The 24,059-nt window shown below is 46.0% G+C and overlaps 1 protein-coding gene across 3 annotated transcripts in view; it reads right to left on the minus strand.

Moving 5' to 3' along the window:
• LOC115180315 (metallophosphoesterase domain-containing protein 1) overlaps positions 1–24,059 on the minus strand; it is a 41,248-nt gene that overhangs the window by 16,470 nt on the left and 719 nt on the right. For all 3 annotated transcript variants that reach the window (XR_003873056.1, XR_003873055.1, XM_029742318.1), the window contains exons 2-4: positions 19,794–20,257; positions 18,944–19,125; positions 7,634–7,859 (exon numbers count right to left, since the gene is read on the minus strand). Coding sequence is in view for 1 of the 3 variants with exons in the window: in XM_029742318.1 (XP_029598178.1) it covers positions 7,634–7,859; positions 18,944–19,125; positions 19,794–19,966 (581 nt within the window). In the remaining 2 variants the exon portion in view is untranslated. The remainder of the gene's footprint in view (positions 1–7,633; positions 7,860–18,943; positions 19,126–19,793; positions 20,258–24,059) is intronic.

A 24,059-nucleotide genomic window follows, 5' to 3' on the forward strand; every position in this document is an offset into this window, starting at 1 on the left:
TTCCCTAATAACAGCCGTGGCGCTAGGTGCTAACCCTGTTAGCGTAGAACATAATGCATTCTTATTTAAATAGCATTTAGAAGCGCGAGGGAAGCACATTTGTCCCTTCCTGTTCTAAATAATGACCAATTACCATGGAGGAAGAGGTGGCTTCACAGGGGAGGAGTGACAGTCGAGACGACAGTGGGGAAGACGGGGGGAAGAGTGGAGAGATGGGGGAGGGGCTTTCCTTTTTAATTGGTGGCAGATCTCAATGTGACGCGTATCTTTTTCTTCTTCTTATGATTCTGTAGAGGGGGGGGGATAAGGAGGGAGCGGGGAGAAGAGATAGGGAAAGAGCGAGAGAGAAAGAGAGAGGGACTAGCATGTGTCTAAGCTGTGTTTGTCTTGGAGGGATAATGTGCGTTAGCTACATCCCCTACAGTCTAATTCTGTCCAGAAAAGCTGCTGGACGTCTTTTTTCCCCCTCCTTCAGAGTGATAGTTGCCTTGGCAACCGTGGCAAATCTTTCCTTTGTCAAACAGATGTCCCATTTAGTTGGAAATTAGAATGTGTAAAAACCCACGAGACACAAATTATTTCAAAGTTCTCCGGTGGACAGAGGGAGGGAGAAGAACAGGAAAGAAAGGAAAAGAAAAAGGAGGGTCTTCTACTGTTGCTCCCTCCCTCCCTTCCATCCACCAGTCTCCTGTGCATAAGGAAACACACTGATTCACCAAAGATGGAGGTTGGTGGGATGGTGGAGGGTGGGGTGAAAATATGGCAGGCGGGGGTGAAGAGGGACCCCTGTTCTAAACCAGTGCTGGGCATCATGGTAGCACGCGTTCCAGCACAGCAGAAGGGTCTGATATGGAGGACCCTTCCCCCTAAGGGGGAAGAAATCACCCCACACACACACACACACACACTCACAGCATCATACAACCCCACTCACACCCCTGATGCCTTTTTGGATAAGCATTCCTGGTCCTCTAGACTGGTTCTGACTATGTGGTCTAATTGTGGTCAACAAGGACACTGACCAGTGACTGCTCACTACCTGACCCGACTGAGACCACAAGGGAGAAACTATACACTGAGAACAACACTATATCTGTGTCTCTGTGTGTGTGTGTGTGTGTGTGTGTGTGTGTGTGTGTGTGTGTGTGTGTGTGTGTGTGTGTGTGTGTGTGTGTGTGTGTGTGTGTGTGTGTGTGTGTGTGTGTGTGTGTGAGCAAGAACCAGAGAGGAGAAGAGGGAGAACATACGGACAGAATCACTTTAATTCAGCATTAATATGAAGCCCACATGCCTTGGAGAGGGGAAGCATTTGTGTGTAACCAAGGAGAATGGCCTACAGCACCACACACACACAAGTCTTTCCTCTTGAGGCCATTTAACAGGTCATTTAAAGAGAAATCCCTACAGGGAAACGACACACTAAACGTCTTCTCCTCCTCTCCTTCCTTGTTCATCCTCTCTCTCCCTCCCTTCATAACACCTCACCATAACAGTGTGTTTACTCACCTGCAGGGACAGAGACTGACAGCACTTAGAGAAAAAGAACGAGAATGGAGGAAAGAGATTAAAGAACAAAGAGAATCTACGGAGGAGGGAAAGTGACAAGTGTTGAAGTAGGACGTTTTCTCTCCCTTTTCCCCTCCAAACCTTAAGTGGCCATTTATTACTACTCAGTGTTCATCACAGGGTACCTCACTGTCCCACTTGGGGAATACACCTCAACCACTGGAAACAGGCGATGTGGAGGAACAAGAGAGAAAGAAGAAAAGAGGAGGGAGAGAGAAGGAAGGGTAGAGCACAGGGCTGCAGGGGTTTTGGGACAGTCTCAGCACATCAGATGTTAATTTAGCAAGGACCCTGGTGAGCAGCCCAACAAAAGCAACACCCACCACAAGACACCACTGTAGCTAGCTAGCTCACACAGGGCAGGACAATCTCTCCCTCCCTCCCTCCCTCCCTCCCTCCCTCCCTCCCTCCCTCCCTCCCTCCCTCCCTCGTTATATCCTGTAAGAGATGTTCAGCAGTAACAGCTAGAACTCTTAGACAAACTCCAAAGAGGTCAAATTACCTTCATCATTTCTACATCATTAGAGTCATTATATAAAACCCCTGGAGTATTCTGTCCCTCTCTCCCCCTGCCACTCTCCACCCCTCCTCTCAGTCTACATCAAAACACCTGTTAATTAAAAACACAGAGAAAGAGGAGAGATCTCTCCTTCTTTCCATCCCTCCTTCATCAGAGAAGTTTTCAAAACAGGGGGAGCAGGTATTCTGTCCCTCACCATGAATCAAAGAGAGGAGAGGGGGAGGAAGAGGGAGAGGAAAAGACTCTTCATCTCTTTAGTTTTTCTGATGAGCTTTCTTAATTGGGCCACTATAGAAAGAAGTGAAATCCTAAATAATTAAAAAATCTAATTAAGGAGTCTTTTGCATCTCCGTGCTTAATTATTCCGTGCGGAGAGCAGTGGGGAGCGATACATTTCTCCCTTTTTCATTTAAAAAAATGTCTCCTCATCCCACCACTCCCCCATCAATAAACAGCTCCTGATTTCGCTCCTCTGTCCTCCCCCTCTCTCTCTCCCGCCGCTCTTCAGATGTGTCTGTGTGTGTGGTGTGTGCCGTCCTTAGAGACTGTCATTATGAACACTTAGAGAGAGTTAACCCATTAGTTCATTCCACAGAGAGGGCGGCTATAAGGCCTCTGTTACTCTCTCCATCCCCCTCTTCTCCATCTCTCCCCTTTCTCCATTCCTGCCTCTCAATCTCTACATCTCTCTTTCCTTACCCCATTCTCTTACCTTCTTTCTACACCCTCTCCCTTTTACTATCTCCTCTCTGTAATAGCATTCCTATCTCCCTGCTGAGTCCAAAAGAAGAGCAATGCTCAATGAAATGACAAGAGAAAACCAACGAAGAGAGAGTGAAATACTGTGAGGATCTATGTGGAACTAAAGCTGTAGAAAGAACGTGTTTAACTACAAGGTGATCATTCATTGTTCCGTCCATGAGCAAGGTGAGGACGACACAGTTGTGTTGATGATAACTGAATCACAATTCAATTCTTCATTATTTAAGGGATTGGTTTACGATGAATTGAATCAGGCCCACACAGTCTCTGCTAATCATTTAAATAGGCTACATCATTTATAGTTCACTTCTTGGCTATACCAGTAGGGCGCACGCACACACACACACGCACACACGCACGCACGCACACACACACACACACGCACGCACGCACGCACCCACACCACAGTGTTGTGATCTCCTTAATTAGCCATGTGATTAGCTACATTGGAAGTCTGCAGTGAAGCGAGGAGCTCTCTCCCCTGTGTAAAACAAAACATGTGTTCCGAGACCTCGGATACACTCTAACACACACAGCTGTAGACTACACTAATGCTGCCACCTCTGCCCTCTCAGACACACTCAAAATAGAAGGCCTAAAATCCCAAACACAGTTGAGCAGGTCTACATTAAAACTCCCCTCACTCGTTCCACTTTGTCCTCCTTCTCCCCTTTTCCCTCGTTCCACTGTGTTTCTGTGCTTGTGCGTTGTGTAGTGGATTCTCTGCTTCGTTTGGGCTTTGAAAAGACGACTACTGTGGCTAATTCCCATGCCTCCCACGCTACTGTTAGACTATGGTTTGGGGCTCAACTGTTCTGGCTCCATCACACACACACACACACACACACACACACACACACACACACACACACACACACACACACACACACACACACACACACACACACACACACACACACACACACACACACACACACCTTCCATTCTGTCTCCCCATCCCTTTAGCTCCGAGACGCGGGGTGGCTTTGCGATACGCCCATGACAAATGACTTGTAAACTTGCATTACTGTCAGAACAGAGGCACACACACACACACACACACACACACACACACACACACACACACACACACACACACACACACACACACACACACACACACACACACACACACACACACACTCCCCCATGCTGTCCTTTTGATTCCACATTTCAGAGAATGACAAATTGTTAGGATTTGGGTAGGATGCAGCATGCTATGCTCGGATCTAATTTTGTCTGGAGACTGGGGGGTAGGGATAGGGATGGTGGAGCTGTGAGTGTCTGTGTGTGTGTGTGTGTGTGTGTGTGTGTGTGTGTGTGTGTGTGTGTGTGTGTGTGTGTGTGTGTGTGTGTGACAGAGACAAGGGACGGACAAGAAAGCACCGTGCTGCGAGCAGCCTGCCATCAGACCCCCACGAGGAGAGAGGGATGGATGAAGGGATAGAAAAGAGAACGAGTGATTGAAGGATGACAGAACAGAAGTAAAGACGGATGGGGAGAAGGAGAGATATGGGCTTGGAGCAGGGCTTTGTGGAATAGTGATGGCTGAGGGGATTGAGGGGATTGAGGGAGAAGAATGGAGGAAATGAGACAGGGAGAGATAAGGGGAAGAAGGGAGATGGAGGGAGGGTGAGAGAGGAGCAGAGGGGAGAGTGACTGGAGCAGAGGGGAGAGTGACTGGAGCAGAGGGGAGAGTGACTGGAGCAGAGGGGAGAGTGACTGGAGCAGAGGGGAGAGTGACTGTGCTGTTACAGTTCATTCAGGCCAGATGACTTGTCAGGGCAGGAGACAGACAGACAGACAGACAGACAGACAGACAGACAGACAGACAGACAGACAGACAGCCAGACAGACTTCTCTCCTCCCACCACCCCGAGGCTACAGTAGGGTCTGGCCATGGGCCATAAAGCAGTGCCAGCCTGGCATCGCCATGGAGACGGGACTGGAGAGGGTAAAGCAGGCGCTGTCCCACTGCTCTTGACAGAGATTAGAGACAGAAAGAGACATCCTCGTTCCCCCGCGTTCCCCTGTGCCGAGCCAGCGACATGTGGAGCACACGGACAGACAGTTGGATTGAGGGAGAGAGGGAGGGATGAGGAGAGGTAGAGACATAGAGGAACAGACAGGTGGATTGAGGGAGAGGGAGGGATGAGGAGAGGTAGAGAGATAGAGGAGCAGACAGGTGGATTGAGGGAGAGGGAGGGATGAGGAGAGGTAGAGAGATAGAGGAGCAGACAGGTGGATTGAGGGAGAGAGGGAGGGATGAGGAGAGGTAGAGAGATAGAGGAGCAGACAGGTGGATTGAGGGAGAGAGGGAGGGATGAGGAGAGGTAGAGAGATAGAGGAGCAGACAGGTGGATTGAGGGAGAGAGGGAGGGATGAGGAGAGGTAGAGCGATAGAGGAGCAGACAGGTGGCTGGGGGAGAGGGAGGGATGAGGAGAGGTAGAGAGATAGAGGAGCAGACAGGTGGATTGAGGGAGAGAGGGAGGGATGAGGAGAGGTAGAGAGATAGAGGAGCAGACAGGTGGATTGAGGGAGAGGGAGGGATGAGGAGAGGTAGAGCGATAGAGGAGCAGACAGGTGGCTGGGGGAGAGGGAGGGATGAGGAGAGGTAGAGAGATAGAGGAGCAGACAGGTGGATTGAGGGAGAGAGGGAGGGATGAGGAGAGGTAGAGAGATAGAGGAGCAGACAGGTGGATTGAGGGAGAGGGAGGGATGAGGAGAGGTAGAGAGATAGAGGAGCAGACAGGTGGATTGAGGGAGAGAGGGAGGGATGAGGAGAGGTAGAGAGATAGAGGAGCAGACAGGTGGATAGAGGGAGAGAGGGAGGGATGAGGAGAGGTAGAGACATAGAGGAACAGACAGGTGGATTGAGGGAGAGGGAGGGATGAGGAGAGGTAGAGCGATAGAGGAGCAGACAGGTGGCTGGGGGAGAGGGAGGGATGAGGAGAGGTAGAGAGATAGAGGAGCAGACAGGTGGATTGAGGGAGAGGGAGGGATGAGGAGAGGTAGAGAGATAGAGGAGCAGACAGGTAGATTGAGGGGGAGGGAGGGATGAGGAGAGGTAGAGAGATAGAGGAGCAGACAGGTGGATTGAGGGAGAGAGGGAGGGATGAGGAGAGGTAGAGACATAGAGGAGCAGACAGGTGGATTGAGGGAGAGAGGGAGGGATGAGGAGAGGTAGAGACATAGAGGAGCAGACAGGTGGATAGAGGGAGAGGGAGGGATGAGGAGAGGTAGAGAGATAGAGGAGCAGACAGGTGGCTGGGGGAGAGGGAGGGATGAGGAGAGGTAGAGAGATAGAGGAGCAGACAGGTGGATTGAGGGAGAGGGAGGGATGAGGAGAGGTAGAGAGATAGAGGAGCAGACAGGTGGATTGAGGGAGAGAGGGAGGGATGAGGAGAGGTAGAGAGATAGAGGAGCAAACAGGTGGATTGAGGGAGAGAGGGAGGGATGAGGAGAGGTAGAGAGATAGAGGAGCAGACAGGCGGATAGAGGGAGAGAGGGAGGGATGAGGAGAGGTAGAGAGATAGAGGAGCAGACAGGTGGCTGGGGGAGAGGGAGGGATGAGGAGAGGTAGAGAGATAGAGGAGCAGACAGGTGGATTGAGGGAGAGGGAGGGATGAGGAGAGGTAGAGAGATAGAGGAGCAGACAGGTGGATTGAGGGAGAGAGGGAGGGATGAGGAGTGGTAGAGAGATAGAGGAGCAGACAGGTGGATTGAGGGAGAGGGAGGGATGAGGAGAGGTAGAGAGATAGAGGAGCAGACAGGTGGATTGAGGGAGAGAGGGAGGGATGAGGAGAGGTAGAGAGATAGAGGAGCAGACAGTGTGGAGAGGGGAACACACGGAGCCTCCAGCTGGAGTCCCTCTGTGCTGGAGGAACAGAGCCTCGGGCTGCTGCAACACACACACACACACACACACACACACACACACACACACACACACACACACACACACACACACACACACACACACACACACACACACACACACACACACACACACACATTTCATCTGCCTTCTGTAGCAAGCCTACTGCACCAGCCAAGCCCAGCCGGTGTTACTGAATTGAAGCCGTGTACACCATTCTTCCTCTCACACCCTCTGTCTTCAGTTCTCTCCTGCTTCATTTCTCATTCACTCTCTCTCTCTCCCTCCTTCTTCCTCTCTCTCTCCCTCCCTCCTTCTCTCTCCCTCCATCCCTCCTTCCTCTCTCTCCCTTTCTCTCCCATCCCTCTCTCTCTCTCTCTCCCTCTCTCTCTCTCTCTCACCCCTTCTCACTATCTTAACACACCTCAGGCATCTCTCCATAGCGCCTATTCCTCTAACTCAAGGGACCCCACTATCTCAGCAAACCAATTACCTAGCACTGGGGGCCCCACACACACACCCCTCCCAGTGCCTACACACTACCACTGGGGCCCCTCACCAAAAACACATACTGGATCATAAAGAATTGGTAAACCAGTAAGACACACACACACACACACACACACACACACACACACACACACACACACACACACACACACACACACACACACACACACACACACACGCTGACCAGGGAGAGAGCACAGGAGAGGAGAGCGGGAGGGAGGCAGTGAAGAAGAAGAAGGAACCATAGCTAGAGAGGTAGCCATGAAAAAAAGGAGCATGGGAGTGTGTGGAGGGGAGGGTGAGTGAATGACTGACAGGAAGATTGATAGATAGAAATAGAGAAAGTAGTAGGAGAGTTGTACACTATCAGGTATACTGCAGTTACAGAGTCACCCACCAGGGGGAGCCGTAGATGCGGAAGCCGCGTACGGTGACCTCTGAGTCCTGCAGGTAGATACAGTTGGTGAGCAGGGACTGGACGTTCTCGTAGTTCTCTGGTTTCAACTTGGAGGCTGACGGGAAGTAGTAGAAGTCCTGCTTGATCAGGTCAGCCATGAACTCCTGGTCAAAGGTCAACTCATGGTTCCCGGCAATCACTATCTTTATGTCGTAGGGCAAGGTGCCTGGGAGGGAGAGGACAGAGAGGAGAAAATGGACCATCAGTTCAGAAGTAGTCCACACCCATTCAACAAACTTCTACAGGTGCAACAGAGTACAAAAATCCACTGGAAAAAGAAAATTCATTGAAACGGAATGTCTTTATTTTTGTCTCGTCTGCCATGGGTCATACTAGCTCCGATCCATCTTAGTTGCAATAGTGTCAACAATCATATTTGTTTTGTTCGTTCTCACAAAGACATCTCTCATCTGACAGTCATAGTTCTATTAATCACAGGTAACAAAGGAATAGGAAAATAAATAATTCACGGAACCTTCAGTACAATCATTTCAATATTTAGCATTTTAGGTGATATAGTAATTTCTTTGATTTTAGGAATATTGTAAATAAAAGGATTTTAGGACTATATCAAACATATTCTATTAGAATAACCATTTTCTACATGAGCCATTGCTAGCATATCTTTATCATAGAATGGACCCTTCATCCAAACCCAGTCAATAATCGTGTACTGTAACTCTTCCCCCTCCTCCTCCTCTAATTGTCTATTCAGACTTGGGCACAGTGGGGACAGTCCATCGATCCGCGCTGCCTGTCCAACACTGTGGCAGGCCAACACACACATCTACATATCCGCTAATGTTTTCAAAGGGTTGATGAAAAAACCTTGACAAATCTGGGGGTCTTCTTTGTCTACGAGACGTGAGACGCATCGGCGTTTGTCAGGTAGCACGGTTGATGGAGACTTCAATCACTGTGCGCTTTTTGACAATTACTGCGAGAACGATGTGGCATGCTGTGTGTGTGTGTGTCGTGCTGCTGAAAAGGAGTAATTAAACTCAGCTTTAGGAGAGGCTGACAACTCAAGAGACGGCTCTGTCACAACAGCCAGTCAGAGAACAGTGACAGCATCCAGAGAGACAGGGGGGGGGGGGGGGGGGGGGACTAGCTAGGCTAGATGTAAAAAAGAATTCTCTTCTTGCATGTAAACTTGATTTATTGGGTTATTGTACAGATAGACATGATGGCAATAAACTGTATGGACCTTGATTTTAGTTTTTCTTACTCATAGAAACAACAAAATAGCCTAAACCATAAGAATGAACTTACATGATTTGTGCACCTGAAAACAAAGTTTACATACTGGCATGATTTAACAGCAAAATAGATGTGGACCTACAGTACACGTCACAAAGAAGGGTCATAATTCACTTGTAACGAATATATAATTACAATGATTATTTTTCTATGGTTCCAATAAATGGTCACAATGTGCAGCCAAAGAAATAGTGGAAAGTGAACAGTAACATTCCAAGTGTTCCACTTCCAGAGAAATAGTGGAATGTGAACAGTAACATTCCAAGTGTTCCACTTCCAGAGAAATAGTGGAATGTGAACAGTAACATTCCAAGTGTTCCACTTCCAGAGAAATAGTGGAATGTGAACAGTAACATTCCAAGTGTTCCACTTCCAGAGAAATAGTGGAATGTGAACAGTAACATTCCAAGTGTTCCACTTCCAGAGAAATAGTGGAATGTGTACAGTAACATTCCAAGTGTTCCACTTCCAGAGAAATAGTGGAATGTGAACAGTAACATTCCAAGTGTTCCACTTCCAGAGAAATAGTGGAATGTGAACAGTAACATTCCAAGTGTTCCACTTCCAGAGAAATAGTGGAATGTGAACAGTAACATTCCAAGTGTTCCACTTCCAGAGAAATAGTGGAATGTGAACAGTAACATTCCAAGTGTTCCACTTCCAGAGAAATAGTGGAATGTGTACAGTACCATTCCAAGTGTTCCACTTCCAAAGAAATAGTGGAATGTGAACAGTAACATTCCAAGTGTTCCACTTCCAGAGAAATAGTGGAATGTGAACAGTAACATTCCAAGTGTTCCACTTCCAGAGAAACAGTGGAATGTGAACAGTAACATTCCAAGTGTTCCACTTCCAGAGAAATAGTGGAATGTGTACAGTAACATTCCAAGTGTTCCACTTCCAGAGAAATAGTGGAATGTGAACAGTAACATTCCAAGTGTTCCACTTCCAGAGAAATAGTGGAATGTGTACAGTAACATTACAAGTGTTCCACTTCCAGAGAAATAGTGGAATGTGAACAGTAACATTCCAAGTGTTCCACTTCCAGAGAAATAGTGGAATGTGAACAGTAACATTCCAAGTGTTCCACTTCCAGAGAAATAGTGGAATGTGTACAGTACCATTCCAAGTGTTCCACTTCCAGAGAAATAGTGGAATGTGAACAGTAACATTCCAAGTGTTCCACTTCCAGAGAAATAGTGGAATGTGTACAGTAACATTACAAGTGTTCCACTTCCAGAGAAATAGTGGAATGTGTACAGTAACATTCCAAGTGTTCCACTTCCAGAGAAATAGTGGAATGTGAACAGTAACATTCCAAGTGTTCCACTTCCAGAGAAATAGTGGAATGTGTACAGTACCATTCCAAGTGTTCCACTTCCAGAGAAACAGTGGAATGTGTACAGTAACATTGCAAGTGTTCCACTTCCAGAGAAATAGTGGAATGTGTACAGTACCATTCCAAGTGTTCCACTTCCAGAGAAATAGTGGAATGTGTACAGTAACATTCCAAGTGTTCCACTTCCAGAGAAATAGTGGAATGTGAACAGTAACATTCCAAGTGTTCCACTTCCAGAGAAATAGTGGAATGTGAACAGTAACATTCCAAGTGTTCCACTTCCAGAGAAATAGTGGAATGTGTACAGTAACATTCCAAGTGTTCCACTTCCAGAGAAATAGCACAATGCCTTTAGTATCTATCTTCATCCGTTACTGACAGACAACCCAAGTGCCTTTTCCAGCCAATAAAAACTAAACCCCCCCCCCCCCACCAAATCCCCAGAGTGGACTCTAGAGGGGTTCCCAAACACCAACATGGACTGGCCGGTATTCACACTTCAACTCAAGAGAGAAGTCCAGCCTGAGAAATCAACCCTCTGCATCATCCAGCTGACCCTGAAAAAGGTGTTCAGGGGCACGTGGCATTTTGCAGCGGGGAAAAACCATCTCACAGATCTACATGACGGCATGGTTGGATCCATCTCACAGATCTACATGACGGCATGGTTGGATCCATCTCACAGATCTACATGACGGCATGGTTGGATCCATCTCACAGATCTACATGACGGCATGGTTGGATCCATCTCACAGATCTACATGACGGCATGGTTGGATCCATCTCACAGATCTACATGACGGCATGGTTGGATCCATCTCACAGATCTACATGACGGCATGGTTGGATCCATCTCACAGATCTACATGACGGCATGGTTGGATCCATCTCACAGATCTAGACAAATCGTCAGCTCCATTAAGGAATGATGTAGATGCCTATCAGAGGATCAGGGTCTTCTTGTTCAGATTCCAACATGGTAGTTTGGCATGGAACACCGGCTCAGTTTTGTAAAAGACGTGAGGGAAGAGAAGGAAGTATACTCATGGACTTTCTTTTAAAGAAGAACTTGTGTCCAGACACCTTCCGGAGGCTTTGAGACGCCAAGACCTGCAGCCAGGAGGCTATGTTAGGAGCTTCAGTTCATCTGATGACTTAAAGGGACATTTCATGTTCATCCTCACCAGCACCACCCCAACATCAACATATGTGAAAATGGCATGTTTCTATATTTTGTGTACATCTTCGGTGTGCATCGTGTGATTTGAACCAATTATGAGTAGGAATTGCCAACTAATTGGTGGATGATGTCATTGGAAACTTATCTTCCTCAAACTTTTTTTTTACTAGAAAATGCACCATTTTCACATCTGTTGATGTTGTTGGTGGTGCTGGAGATGATGAATGTTGAAATGTCCTTTTTAAGAAGATAAGCCTGCAGATACCCCTGGAGCAAGGACAACAGCAGAAGTTGGAACTCACAGAACACTCGAAGCCTGATGTTCCATTTGCAGATGATCAGATAGAGGCTGTCAAAAAGCCCAGGTTAAAGACGTCGGGGATTCGGAGCTCCTTCACAGCAGTGGCCAAAGCATTTAATTGCACCCCTGTGGCCAAGGACTGAGGCAACACCTAGAATGTCATCATTTCCTATTTGTCCTACTTCCATTCCCATTTCCTCTGTCGCTTTTTCTTAAAACTTTTGAAATGAAGGACCTCTTAACAAAAAACACTGACCCAGTATATAAATTCAATTATGTCTGTTACCCTAGGTAGGATGTAACCGGATAAAATCCATCAAATACGTTCACAGGCCCTCAGTTAGGAGTGGAGTTAGGTTGACTGGAGTGAAACATACCTCGTTCAATAAACACGCCCCCGCATCCACCTCCATTAATTCAAGTTTTATGGGTGACATTTTAAATCATGTTTGGTGAAAGGCTGAATCTGCATATTGTATGACTAGGATTATGGCCAGGAGCGTTTCCTGACTACATGACCTTATCAGGAAAAACTCCTGGTCCTATGTACTTTATGAACACCACCAGTGATCAAAACATGATGTTCTTCCAATGAGTCAAAGCAGGCCGTGCTTATCTCTCTTTATCAAACAGAATCTCCATACAGGCACAGTGGAGCAATGTATCAACGCTCAAATACCATTCCACAATACAGTCACTCTCCCACATCCACAAAGCACACACACACACAATAACTCACTCAAACACAAAACTAGATGAAGGAAGATGAACGCGATGCTTTTGGAAAAGAGAAAGGAAGGTAAGAGAGAGACGAGAGAGAGAGACGAGAGAGAGAGAGAGAGAGAGAGAGAAAGAGGCAGAGAGACTAATCCAAATATGCAGGCAGCGGAGCACTGTCTGCTGCTGTTAGCAATCATCTTTTCCCAACTTTTGTCTTAGATTTCAAAAGCCGCTTTCAAGCAACAAATAGTTTACATTTCCCTGTGAATCACCTGCACAAAGCAGCCAGCCTTCTCTGTGTTTCAGTTCAAAAGAAGTAATCAAATAAAAACACATGTACACATGTACACACACACACACACACACACAGTAAAACACACTCAAAAACATGCACAACACTTCTGTCTAAGTCTAAAGCTTGTCTAAGCAGCCCTGCACTACATTCTCCTCTCATAAGACACTGCAGAGGCACTCTCTCTGCATCTCTCCCTCCCCCTCTCTCTCCATCCCTCAGCCTCCCTTAATCCCTCTCATTTCATCCCTCACTGTCCAGTGTGTGTGTGTGTGGTTTATTACAGACCCAGTGCTAACAGGGTTAGTTAAGGGGAGTGATCTGCTGTCTGAAGGGACCTGTGCTTGACTAGATACAGTGGAATGTGCTCTATACTGGCCTTTACAATAACCCCCAAATCCTCAATATCCTAGACGCCGAGGAGGGTGGTTAGTCTGTGTGTCTGTGTGTGAAGCTTCCGGCGCTCCAGCCACCATTGTTCCGGTGTTCCGATGGGTGGTCCTTGCCCTTTGAAGAGGGAAATCCCTGTTTTGACCAAATCCATGGCATGTTGAGGGGGATTACTGCCCTTTGTGTGTGTGTCTGTGTCTGTCTGTGTGTGTGTGTGTGTGTGTGTGTGTGTGTGTGTGTGTGTGTGTGTGTGTGTGTGTGTGTTTGTGTGTGTGTACACGTGTTTGTCTGTAAGTCCAACTTGTTCTAGCTGCCCATCGACATAACCGTGTGTATCTACCAGTACTTAATATAATGTCTCCTGCACATTCAATCAAGTCATTCTATGCCATAACAGCCTAGTTGCATTGGTCTGTCTACAGAAGCAATAACTACTGTTTATAAGAAAAAATACATGTTGAGACTCAACCTGGATTAGCATTACAACGCCCATTCAGTGTGTGTGTGTGTGTGTGTGTGTGTGTCTAATCCCTCCCACCTGAACATGAAGCCATGAGGAAAATACACTCTCCTGTTTAAACACCACCCACACACCGCAGTGGCACATACACAATCGAAATCACACAAACACACAAAAACACAAGCGACTAAGCAAGCAATGCATCCAAAACACACACTCTGCCCTCAGAGTACATCCCAGTAATCACACACACACACATTTCATTTGCACCCGCAACCTAAACGCAAATCCGACAAAGATGGTAACACCATCTCCGGTCTAGTAGGTGGTCTCTGTCGTTCCTGTCACTCTCTCTCTTCATCTCGTTTCAGTCTTTCTCTCTTGCTGTTCCACTTCCATACCAAGCCTAGCACATACAGAAGACACAGCAGCAAAATAGCAGCCTGTCCTGTTCTTTGTCACACAATGTCACATCAATATTCATCCACTGAAAAGGGTGATGAGTCAGAATACAGCCAGAGACAGAGACACCCCACTGGGCACGCATTACGCTGAACTCAAAAGGGACTTTTTTTCCTTACTAGCTCCGACCTTGCTGATAGCTACTTTATTGAAGAAAAATATACTCTGACTGAGATATGTGGTTATCCAACCTAGCTACACCACACGACCAAATGTATGTGGACACCTGGTCATTGAACATCTCATTCCAAAATCATGGGCATTAATATGGAGTTGGTCCCCCCTTTGCTGCTATAACAGCCTCCACTCTTCTGGGAAGGCTTTCCACTAGATGTTGGAACATTGCTGCGGGGACTTGCGTCCGATCAGCCACAAGAGCATTAGTGAGGTCGGGCACCGATGTTGGGCGATTAGGACTGGCTTGCAGTCGGTGTTCCAATTCATCCCAAAGGTGTTCGATGGTGTTGAGGTCAGGGCTCTGTGCAGGCCAGTCAAGTTCTTACACACCAATCTCGACAAACTATTTCTGTATGGACCTCACTTTGTGCATGGGGGCATTGTCATGCTGAAACAGGAAAGGGCCTTCCCCAAACTGTTGCCACAAAGTTGGGAGCACAGAATCGTCTAGAATGTCATTGTATACTGTAGCGTTAACATTTCCCTTCACTGGAACTAAGAGGCCTAGCCCGAACCATGAAAAACAGCCCCAGACCATTATCCCTGCCCCACCAAACTTTACAGTTAGCACTATGCATTGGGGGAGGTAGCGTACTCCTGACATCCGTCAAACCCAGATTTGTCCGTTGAACTGCCAAATGGTGAAGCGTGATTCATCACTCCAGCAAACGTGTATTCACTGCTCCAGAGTCCAATGGCGGCAAACTTTACACCACTCCAGTTGACACTTGGCACTGCCCATGGTGATCTTAGGCTTGTGTGCGGCTGCTCGGCCATGGAAACCCATTTCATGAAGCTACCGACAAACAGTTCTTGTTGCTGATGTTGTTTCCAGAGGCAGCTTGCAACTCGGTAGTGGGTGTTGCATTAGAGGACAGAATTTTTATGCGACCGGGGCAAAACGAGCAGGGCAGAAATTTGACGAACTGTCTTGTTGGAAAGGTGGCATCCTATGACGGTGCCACATTGAAAGTCACTGAGCTCTTCAGTAAGGCCATTCTACTGCCAATGTTTGTCTATGGAGATTTCATGGCGGTGTGCTTGATTTTATACTGTGGCTGAAATAGCTGAATCCACTCATTTGAAGGGGCGTCTACATACTTGTATATATAGTGTATCTTAAGATGAATATAGTTTCCAAGATCATTAAAAATACAAACTTTACTTAATTGTAACCGACCTAAAAAGTTAGAACCAAGACCCCCTCCTCATCCACACCTCTGCAAACTCCCCCATGTGGTCCCCCAATTTATCTTAGGCATGCGCCAGTGTCAGCACCAGCAACATAGCTCTGGGCTCCGTACACCCCACCCCCTGCATCTGATGCTTCCTGGCTTTCCACACTGCCACTTTCACCTGCCCCAACAAGTAATTACCTAGACAGTCTCTTCATCTGTTGACTACACTAAATGTAGGTCCCCTCCAACGTACACCAGTGTCACGTCCTGACCCTAGTAAGATGTCATTTTCTATAGTCGAGTAGGTCAGGGCGTGACAGGGGGTGTTTTGTGTTTTTCTATGTTTTGTATTTCTATGTTTATGTTCTAGGTTTCTATTTCTATGTTTTTTTGGGGGGGTTGATCTCCAATTGGAGGCAGCTGGTCCTCGTTGTCTCTGATTGGAGATCATATTTAAGTAGGGGTTTTTCTTCCTGGGGTTTGTGGGTTATTATATTTTGAGTAGTGTTTGTTTCTCTCTGCGTCACGGTTTGTTGTTTTGTCGATTCAGTTATTTATGTATTGCAAAGTTTCATGGATTTAATAAAATGTGGAACTACAACCACGCTGCACTTTGGTCTGCTCCTTTTGACAGCCGTGACAACCAGCCCCAATGGACATAGAAACAACAAGTGCTGCACTGTCTCCTCCTCCCCACTGGTGGATCAAGGTGAGAGAGAGAGAGAAAGAGAGAGAGAGAGAGAGAGAGAGAGAGAGAGAGAGAGAGAGAAGCCTGGGAAGAGAAAGACAGCACTCATGAAATGTTTATGATTGTATTTTCTATTACTGAGAGGGTTTGGGGGGGTGGGGGGTCATGAAGTGGACACAGAGTTCCTACATGGCAATCACATCATAGGAGTCAGCCATCTATTATTCAGGAGAAAAGTGGAGCAGAGGGGAACAGGCGCTAAATAAAGAGTAGTACCCTAGACACAGGAGTCTCTACAACCCAGAAGAGAGACACCCAGAGAGAGACACCCAGAGAGAGACACCCAGAGACACAGGGAGAGACACAGGGAGAGACACAGAGAGACACAGGGAGAGACACAGAGAGAGACACAGAGAGAGACACAGAGAGAGACACACACACACACAGAGACACAGACAGACAGACAGACAGACAGACAGACAGACAGACAGACAGACAGACAGACAGACAGACAGACAGACAGACAGACAGACAGACAGACAGACAGACAGACAGACAGAGACACAGGGAGAGAGACAGAGAGAGACAGAGAGAGACAGAGAGAGACAGAGAGAGACAGAGAGAGAGAGACAGAGAGAGACAGAGAGAGACAGAGATATGGGAAGATGTGCAAATACAGAGAGTAAAAGACCAAGGTAGAGATAGAAACAAGGGAAATAAGAGTTAAAGAGCAAAAGAGAGGGAAAGAAAGGAATGGACAGGGGAATAAAGAGAAGTGAGAGAGAAAAGAGGAGTATAGAGCAGAAAGTTAAGAATGAAAGCAGCTCCACTCTTGACCCCTGTTGGACCCAGAATCACAAAGAGATCGATATTTAACTGGTGATGGAGAGCAGGCGGCAGCACAGAGAACATCTAGTACTGGATACAGGCCCTGCTCCGCGACCCCCCCCATCACGTGATGAATGAAGACGCCACTGAAATCTAAAGCAGAACCTTCTCTTTCTCATATCCACACGCAGGGACGTTATGCACACACGCACTGCAACGCCACCCCTGACTTAATGTATAGTACAGGTTCATCATATGGTTTGCGTCTTCTGTGTAATTTTTCTAACCTGTATTGATTCATACTGGGCTGTGAAGTGCTAGCAGCATCAGTGTGTGTGTGTGTGAGAATACACTGTATTAGAAGCATTGAAAGGTGATCAAAGAGAGCATTATTGGAAAGAATTGGACTGAAGTGGTGCTGTATATCCTCTGTGTCTACCTCTCTCTCCCTTTTCTCTCCTCTCGGCATCTCTTCATCCTTCTTCTCCTTCTCCAGTTAATCTGACAGCGTGCCTAAGAAATCATGATTACATGCCCTACCACCAAACCAGTTCTTTCTTAGAATCCACAAAAGTCATTTTCACTAAAACAACAAGATCTCTGTCTTCTGGGTCTCAAGGGACCAAAGCTGAGGATAACCAGCTAAAGATAGACCTTCCATGGGATGAAGTTCAACTCTACCTCCCCATCTTCCCCGCTGTTTTCTACAGTCCTCTCCTCTTCTCTCCCTCTCTCCCCCCTTCTTCTCCTCCTCTCCTGCAGTGTGCACCAGCTCTGACAAAGCCTTGAGCCCCTGCCAGAAGAACCGGGAGGAGCCTTCCTGCTAAAAATACTGAGAGAAGAAACGGAGGGAGCTGCCACGATGCCAAGAGGAGAGAGAGAGAAAAAGAGAGACCATATCTTCATAAAGGGAGGGAGAGAGAGATAGAGGAAGGGATAGAAGAAAAAGGGAGGGAATCAGACGAAAGAAAAATGAAAGAAAAGACAGAAGGAAAGTAAGAAAGAGAAGACAGACTTTCAGACAAAGAGGAAAGAAAGGATGGTTGGAATGAGTGTGTTCACCTGGCAATATGACAGAGAGAGAGAGAGAGAGAGAGAAAGAGAGAGAGAAAGAGATAGAGAATGGAACAGTAGAAGGATACAGATTATAAATATTTATTCGAGCGAGCGGGAGAGAAAGACAGCTACAGGAAAAGGAGAAAGAGAGAAACTTCATAAGGCACACCGGGTGCGTTTGGCGGGTTTTATCTTCCTAGTAGTCTCTCCCGCCAGTCGAGGCGCGGGGCGAGCAGGTTTTCAGCTCGCGCTCCCCGTCGACTAGCCTTGGGGGGGCTGAGCTGCCATCCCGTCTCCCCCCTGTTCCCCCTCGAGCTTCATCCTTATCCCTCTGCTCTCCACCCCCTCTCCTCCCATCGCAAAGAGACAGGCGCTGGAAATAGGAATCACTGCAGCACGCTGGCTGGGGTGGCACACAGCTAAGAGTTCCAATATTCTGGTTTTCACAAGATCTCTTAGAGCTAACGTTGGGTTCATGTTTTATGAAGACAGTAACAGTGACGTGTGCCAACTATAATGTCACTGCTCTAAGTAAGTAACATGAACACAGTGGGCAGTTTCTTTTGCTCTTCTCTGTTTCATCTTTTTATCTCTTTTTCATTAGGTATCCCTCCATCCATGACATATTTTCTTTAAAGTTGAATGAAAAACACATTTTCTCATTTAATTTGTGGGTAATACATATACATATTTTCACTGGTGGCACTGGGTTTTGAGTAAGCTAAAAACACTTGAACTCTGGAACTTCTCAATGTCCATTTCTCATTTCACTACAACAGCAATAAACAAGGAAGAAAAATAATTCAAATAAGATCTATCACATTTTAAAAGAAATCATGCACCATTTCAAAAAACTAAAATCTGTAGTACTAAACTTTGATGTGGTGTGATGTTGCTTAATGTGATTGGTCAGTCTTACCTAGCCAATCATTGAACTTCTTGACCTCAGAGGGCAGGCCCAGCTCTGTGAAGTCTCCAGCATGGATGAACACGTCTCCATAAGGCATCTGAATGGCATCCGTACGGGAGTGGGTGTCTGAGATACACACAAAACGGGTGTAACCTGGCGGCTTGGGAGTGTCGTGGGGCAGGGGGTCCACCCTAAAGTAGAGAGAGAACAAAGGAAAGAGAGGTAGAAAGACAATGGGAAAGATAAACAATGGGAAGTCTCAAAATGAAGAAGCAGAGTTGCGGTGTTAATGTGGTCTGGATCAGTATCCATCACCATCCCTTATAGAAAGTTAAAAAAGAGAGAGAAAAAGAGAGAAATTAACAGAGGGAAAAAACAGAGGTCAGCCACAACAAAGGCGAAGGAATGGTAGAAAAAAGAAAGAAAAGCACAGATAGAGAGAGAGGAGTCCTGTGGGAGTTTCCGTGAGTGTGCAGCAGCCCCAGAGAGTCTCCAGAGGGAGAAGGGAGCTGGTGAATAACAGTGGCCCACTTTAGTGAGCTCTCCTCCAGGTACACAGCCAGCCCTCAACACACCACCATCACACAGAGACCGAAAGAAAGAAAGTGAGACAGAGCGAAATGGAATGAGAGAGCAAATAACAGCATGCAGAGAGGATGAGTATCAAAGAAAAAGAAAGAGGGGGAAAGGGGAGAGACAGAAATAGAGGAATAGAGGAGGGCTTGGGAACGGAGATAGACAGAGACCAGGTGTCAGAACATACGTAGTGTGTATCTGTATGCCAGCATATGTGTATGATCATGCATATCTGCAGGGGTGTGCGTCTGCCTGCCTGCATGCGTGTATGTGTTCTACTTACATGTGTACGTGCGGGGGCTGGAAGCGTCCCTGGTTAATGTTGTAGAAGGTGAAGGCCTGGGTGGGGTTGGTGCTGTATTCATCCACCTCCACGGCCGCCCTGCCTGGCGCCCGCTGGGCCTGAGACTGCTGCTGCCGCCGCGCAGCCATGATCTCTGACAGGGTGAAGGCCATGCTTCTGGAGCCTGGGCCTGGACCGCTACTGGGCTGGGGAAGAGGTGGGTTGGGCTGGGGCTGACCCACTCTGGGCTGGCCTGGGGTAGACGTGGTCTGGCCTGGGCTGGAGGTGGCCTGGTCCTGGCACACACAGTAGTTAGGACTGGGAGTGAGGCCTGCTGGAGCGGTCAGGGTTGCGGGTTGGCTCACCAGAGAGAGGCCCTCTGTCACAGCTTGGCCCACCTCGGAGAAACTCTGCTGGGTTGCTGAGCGAGCATGTCCCCCCTCCACCTCCGTGTCCCCCTACTCCTGCACACACAGAGAACAGAACCACTGAGTGGAATACAACGCCAATCTGGAACGCACAGTTAAGAATGTAAATAAAACACAATCCACCAAAGCAACATAACCCAACCCCTAAGAGCATCTAAGGCTTTTACACTGTCAAGCAGATATCACATTTACTACTGCCTTTAAATTACAGCTCCGCTAATGGGATTCTAGTCGGATTTCATACGGATCCTGTAAAATGGTGAGATGGTGAGGGAGGGATGTAAGGAGGAAGGAGGCTGATAATTTGGGGATGAGTGGAGGAGCTGGATTTATCCTGGATTGTGCTGCTATGTCAGTGTGCCATCTCATTCATGTGAAAACGGCCACACACAACCCATTTCATAATTACACACACTTAACACCACGACTCACACAGGCATACTCTTGTGTGTGTCCATGCATGTATATATGTGTGTGTGTGTGTGTGTGTGTGTGTGTGTGTGTGTGTGTGTGTGTGTGTGTGTGTGTGTGTGTGTGTGTGTGTGTGTGTGTGTGTGTGAGAGAGAGAGAGAGAGAGAGAGAGTGTGTGGCAGTGCCAGAAGTCCTCACACTGAGTGAATGAGAGCAGAAGGGTGCATTGGCAGATGCTGAGAGCATGGTACACAGTGAGAATAGAAGAGGATTACACTGGGACTAGGAACAAAGGGAACGGGCCGTATTAACATGAACAAGACCTTGACTACAGGAAGAATGATGAAGACGTAGCAGAGAACATGGTGAAGAGGGACGGTTTGATAAATTAATAGGCGTGAGGTGGAATTGATTGATGCACTCTCTTCTTCGGCACAGACGACAGACACTCAGATTTAACGACTGTGAGAAGTAGTCCCATAAAATTGTGCGACAATGTTCCTTCGTTTCACTCGTAGGCTATTCCACTCCCTGGTACGGACACACACCATTAGTCATGTATGTAGGTTAGATTCTTTATGCTGTGTAAAAATGGACTGTGTATGTGTGTGTGTGTGTATGTATATATATATGTGTGTGTAGGCTACAAGTCCTGTTGACAGGCTATGACTGATGCCTACAAGGCTATAGCATACAGCACTGAGTGTGCACGTCTGGCTCAATTTGAATTTGACAAGGCATTGGCAGCATTCACACCTGTCCCATGCTAACATAGTGAGAGAGGGGTACAGCCATTAAATGAGAACCACTCAATCAAATGAATAGAACAAACATTACAAAATCTCAATTGACAAAGTAATTCACATCTGATTAATAAGACAATCAAGAGCCACTTCCAAGTAATCTCGCATTAAACAAGCAGTTGATTTGTCTGTCTAATTGAGACATTTTATATGAAGGTTTGGTTTCTTGTTTTCACAATAATTGTCATTCATTTTAATTATGTCCAGTTATCTCACTAAATCTTACTAAACTAAATTACAAACAAATCAATGAAAACAGATATAATGTCAAGCCTTCATTCTGGGGTGTTAGACGACTTCAGAAGGCTATTTTGTGTAGTTTAGAAGAGCATAGTCACCAAAACACAAAGGCATGGAGATTAAATAGTTGTCTTTGTCTTTCTTAATGTTAATAATATTGTAAATTGTTCAAATGAAAACTATATATGTAAGACATTGCTTTTTTGGTGTTAGTTGTATTTAGGACCCCAAATAAACTCTCACCAACCACTTGAGGAGTTGTTGGCAAATCTGTTCTGAAACTTTATTACGACATTGACCAGATAGATATAGCCTATGTAGCATACGGTGGTTCTGCTATTTGGATCTAGCATCAAACACAGAGTAATGTGATACATTGCCTTCAGAAATGATTCATATACCCTTGACTCATTCCACATTTTGTTGTGTTACTGCCTTAATTCAAATACCCCATAATCAAAGTGAAAACATGTTTTTAGAAATGTTTCCAAATTTATTGAAAATGAAATATAGAAATATCAAATTTACATAAGTATTCACACCGCTGAGTCAATACTTTGTAGAAGCCCCTTTGGCAGCGATTATTTTATATTTTTTTATTTAACCTTTATTTAACTAAACAAGTCAGTTAAGAACAAATTCTTATTTACAATGACGGCCTACCAAAAGCCAAAAGGCCTCCTGCGGGGACGTGGGCCTGGGATTAATAATAAATACAATATAAATATAGGACAAAACACAGATTACAACAAGTGAGACAAGACAACACACAGATTACAGCTGTGAGTCTTTCTGGGCTTTCCACACCTGGATTGTTCTACATTTGCCCATTATTCTTTTCTAAATTCTTAAAGGTCTGTCAAATTGGTTGTTGATCATTGCTACACAACCATTTTCAGGTCTTGCCATAGATTTTCAAGTAGATTTAAGTCAAAACTGTAACTCGGCCACTCGGGAACATTCACTGTACACTTGGTAAGCTCCATTACGTTTATTTTTTTATCCTGAAATATCCTGTCCTTAACGATTACAATCATACCCATAACATGATGTTGCCACCATTATGCTTGAGAATATGGAGAGTGGTACTCAGTAATGTGTTGTATTGGATTTGCCCCAAACATAGCACTTTGTATTCCGGACAAAAAGTGAATTACTTGGCCACATTTCTTCAGTATTACTTTAGTGCCTTGTTGCAAACAGGATGCATGCTTTGGAATATGTTTATTCTGTACAGGCTTCTGTCTTTTCGCTCTGTCAATTAGGTTACCGTAATTTCCGGACTAATAAGCGCACCTGAATAAATAAGCCGCACATGTCTATAAGCCGCAGGTGCCTACCGGTACATTGAAACAAATGAACTTTACACAGGCTTTAACGAAACATGGCTTGTAACAAAAATAAATAGGCTTTAACGAAACACGGCTTGTAACAAAAAATAAATAATTAGCAGTAAGCTTTAGTTGTCTTTTTGCACTGAGTCAATTCCTCACGCTGCTGTTTCCAACGTCTTATCATCGACTCATTAAGACCAAGCTCCCGTGCAGCAGCTCTATTTCCTTTTCCAACAGCCAGATCAATCGCCTTCAACTTGAAAGCTGCATCATATGCATTTCTCCGTGTCTTTGCCATGATGAGGGTGACAAAATGACTACCGTAATAAATTTGAGAGCGCTCGATTTAATCTAAACAGTAAACAAAAAAGGTGTTTGACCTTAACCCGTTCGGCAATTTCATTGGTCTAATGAAAGCTTCATGCCGCCAAAAAACTGAGCACGTCACAGAATGTGTTTTTTTTTTGAAAAACATTTTGAAAGCGGGAAAAATCCATATATTAGCCGCGTCATTGTTTAAGCCGCGAGGTTCAAAGCATGAGAAAAAATTTGCGGCTTATAGTCCGGAATTTACGGTAGTATTGTGGAGTAACTACAATGTTGTTGAGCCATCCTCAGTTTTCTCCCTGAGCAGTTTCCTTCCTCTCCAGCAACTGAGTTTGTTAGGAAGGATGTCCATATATTTGTAGTGACTGGGTGTATTGATACACCATCCAAAGTGTAATTAATAACTTCACCATTCTCAAAGGTATAGTCAATGTCTTTTTTTTTTACCCATCTACCAATAGGTGTCCATCTTTGAGAGGCATTGGAAAACCTCCCTGGTCTTTGTGGTTGAATCTGTGTTTGAAATTCACTACTCGACTGAGGGTCCTTAAAGATAATTGTAGGTGTGGGATACAGAGATTAGGTAGTCGTTCAACAATAATGTTAAACACTATTATTGCAGAGTGAGTCCATGCAACTTATTATGTGACTTGTTAGGGAAATTTACTCCTGAATTTATTTAGGCTTGCCATAAGAAAGGAGTTGAATACTTATTGCCTCAAG

Source organism: Salmo trutta, chromosome 40, assembly GCF_901001165.1.
Source record: "Salmo trutta chromosome 40, fSalTru1.1, whole genome shotgun sequence".
NCBI lineage: Eukaryota > Metazoa > Chordata > Actinopteri > Salmoniformes > Salmonidae > Salmo > Salmo trutta.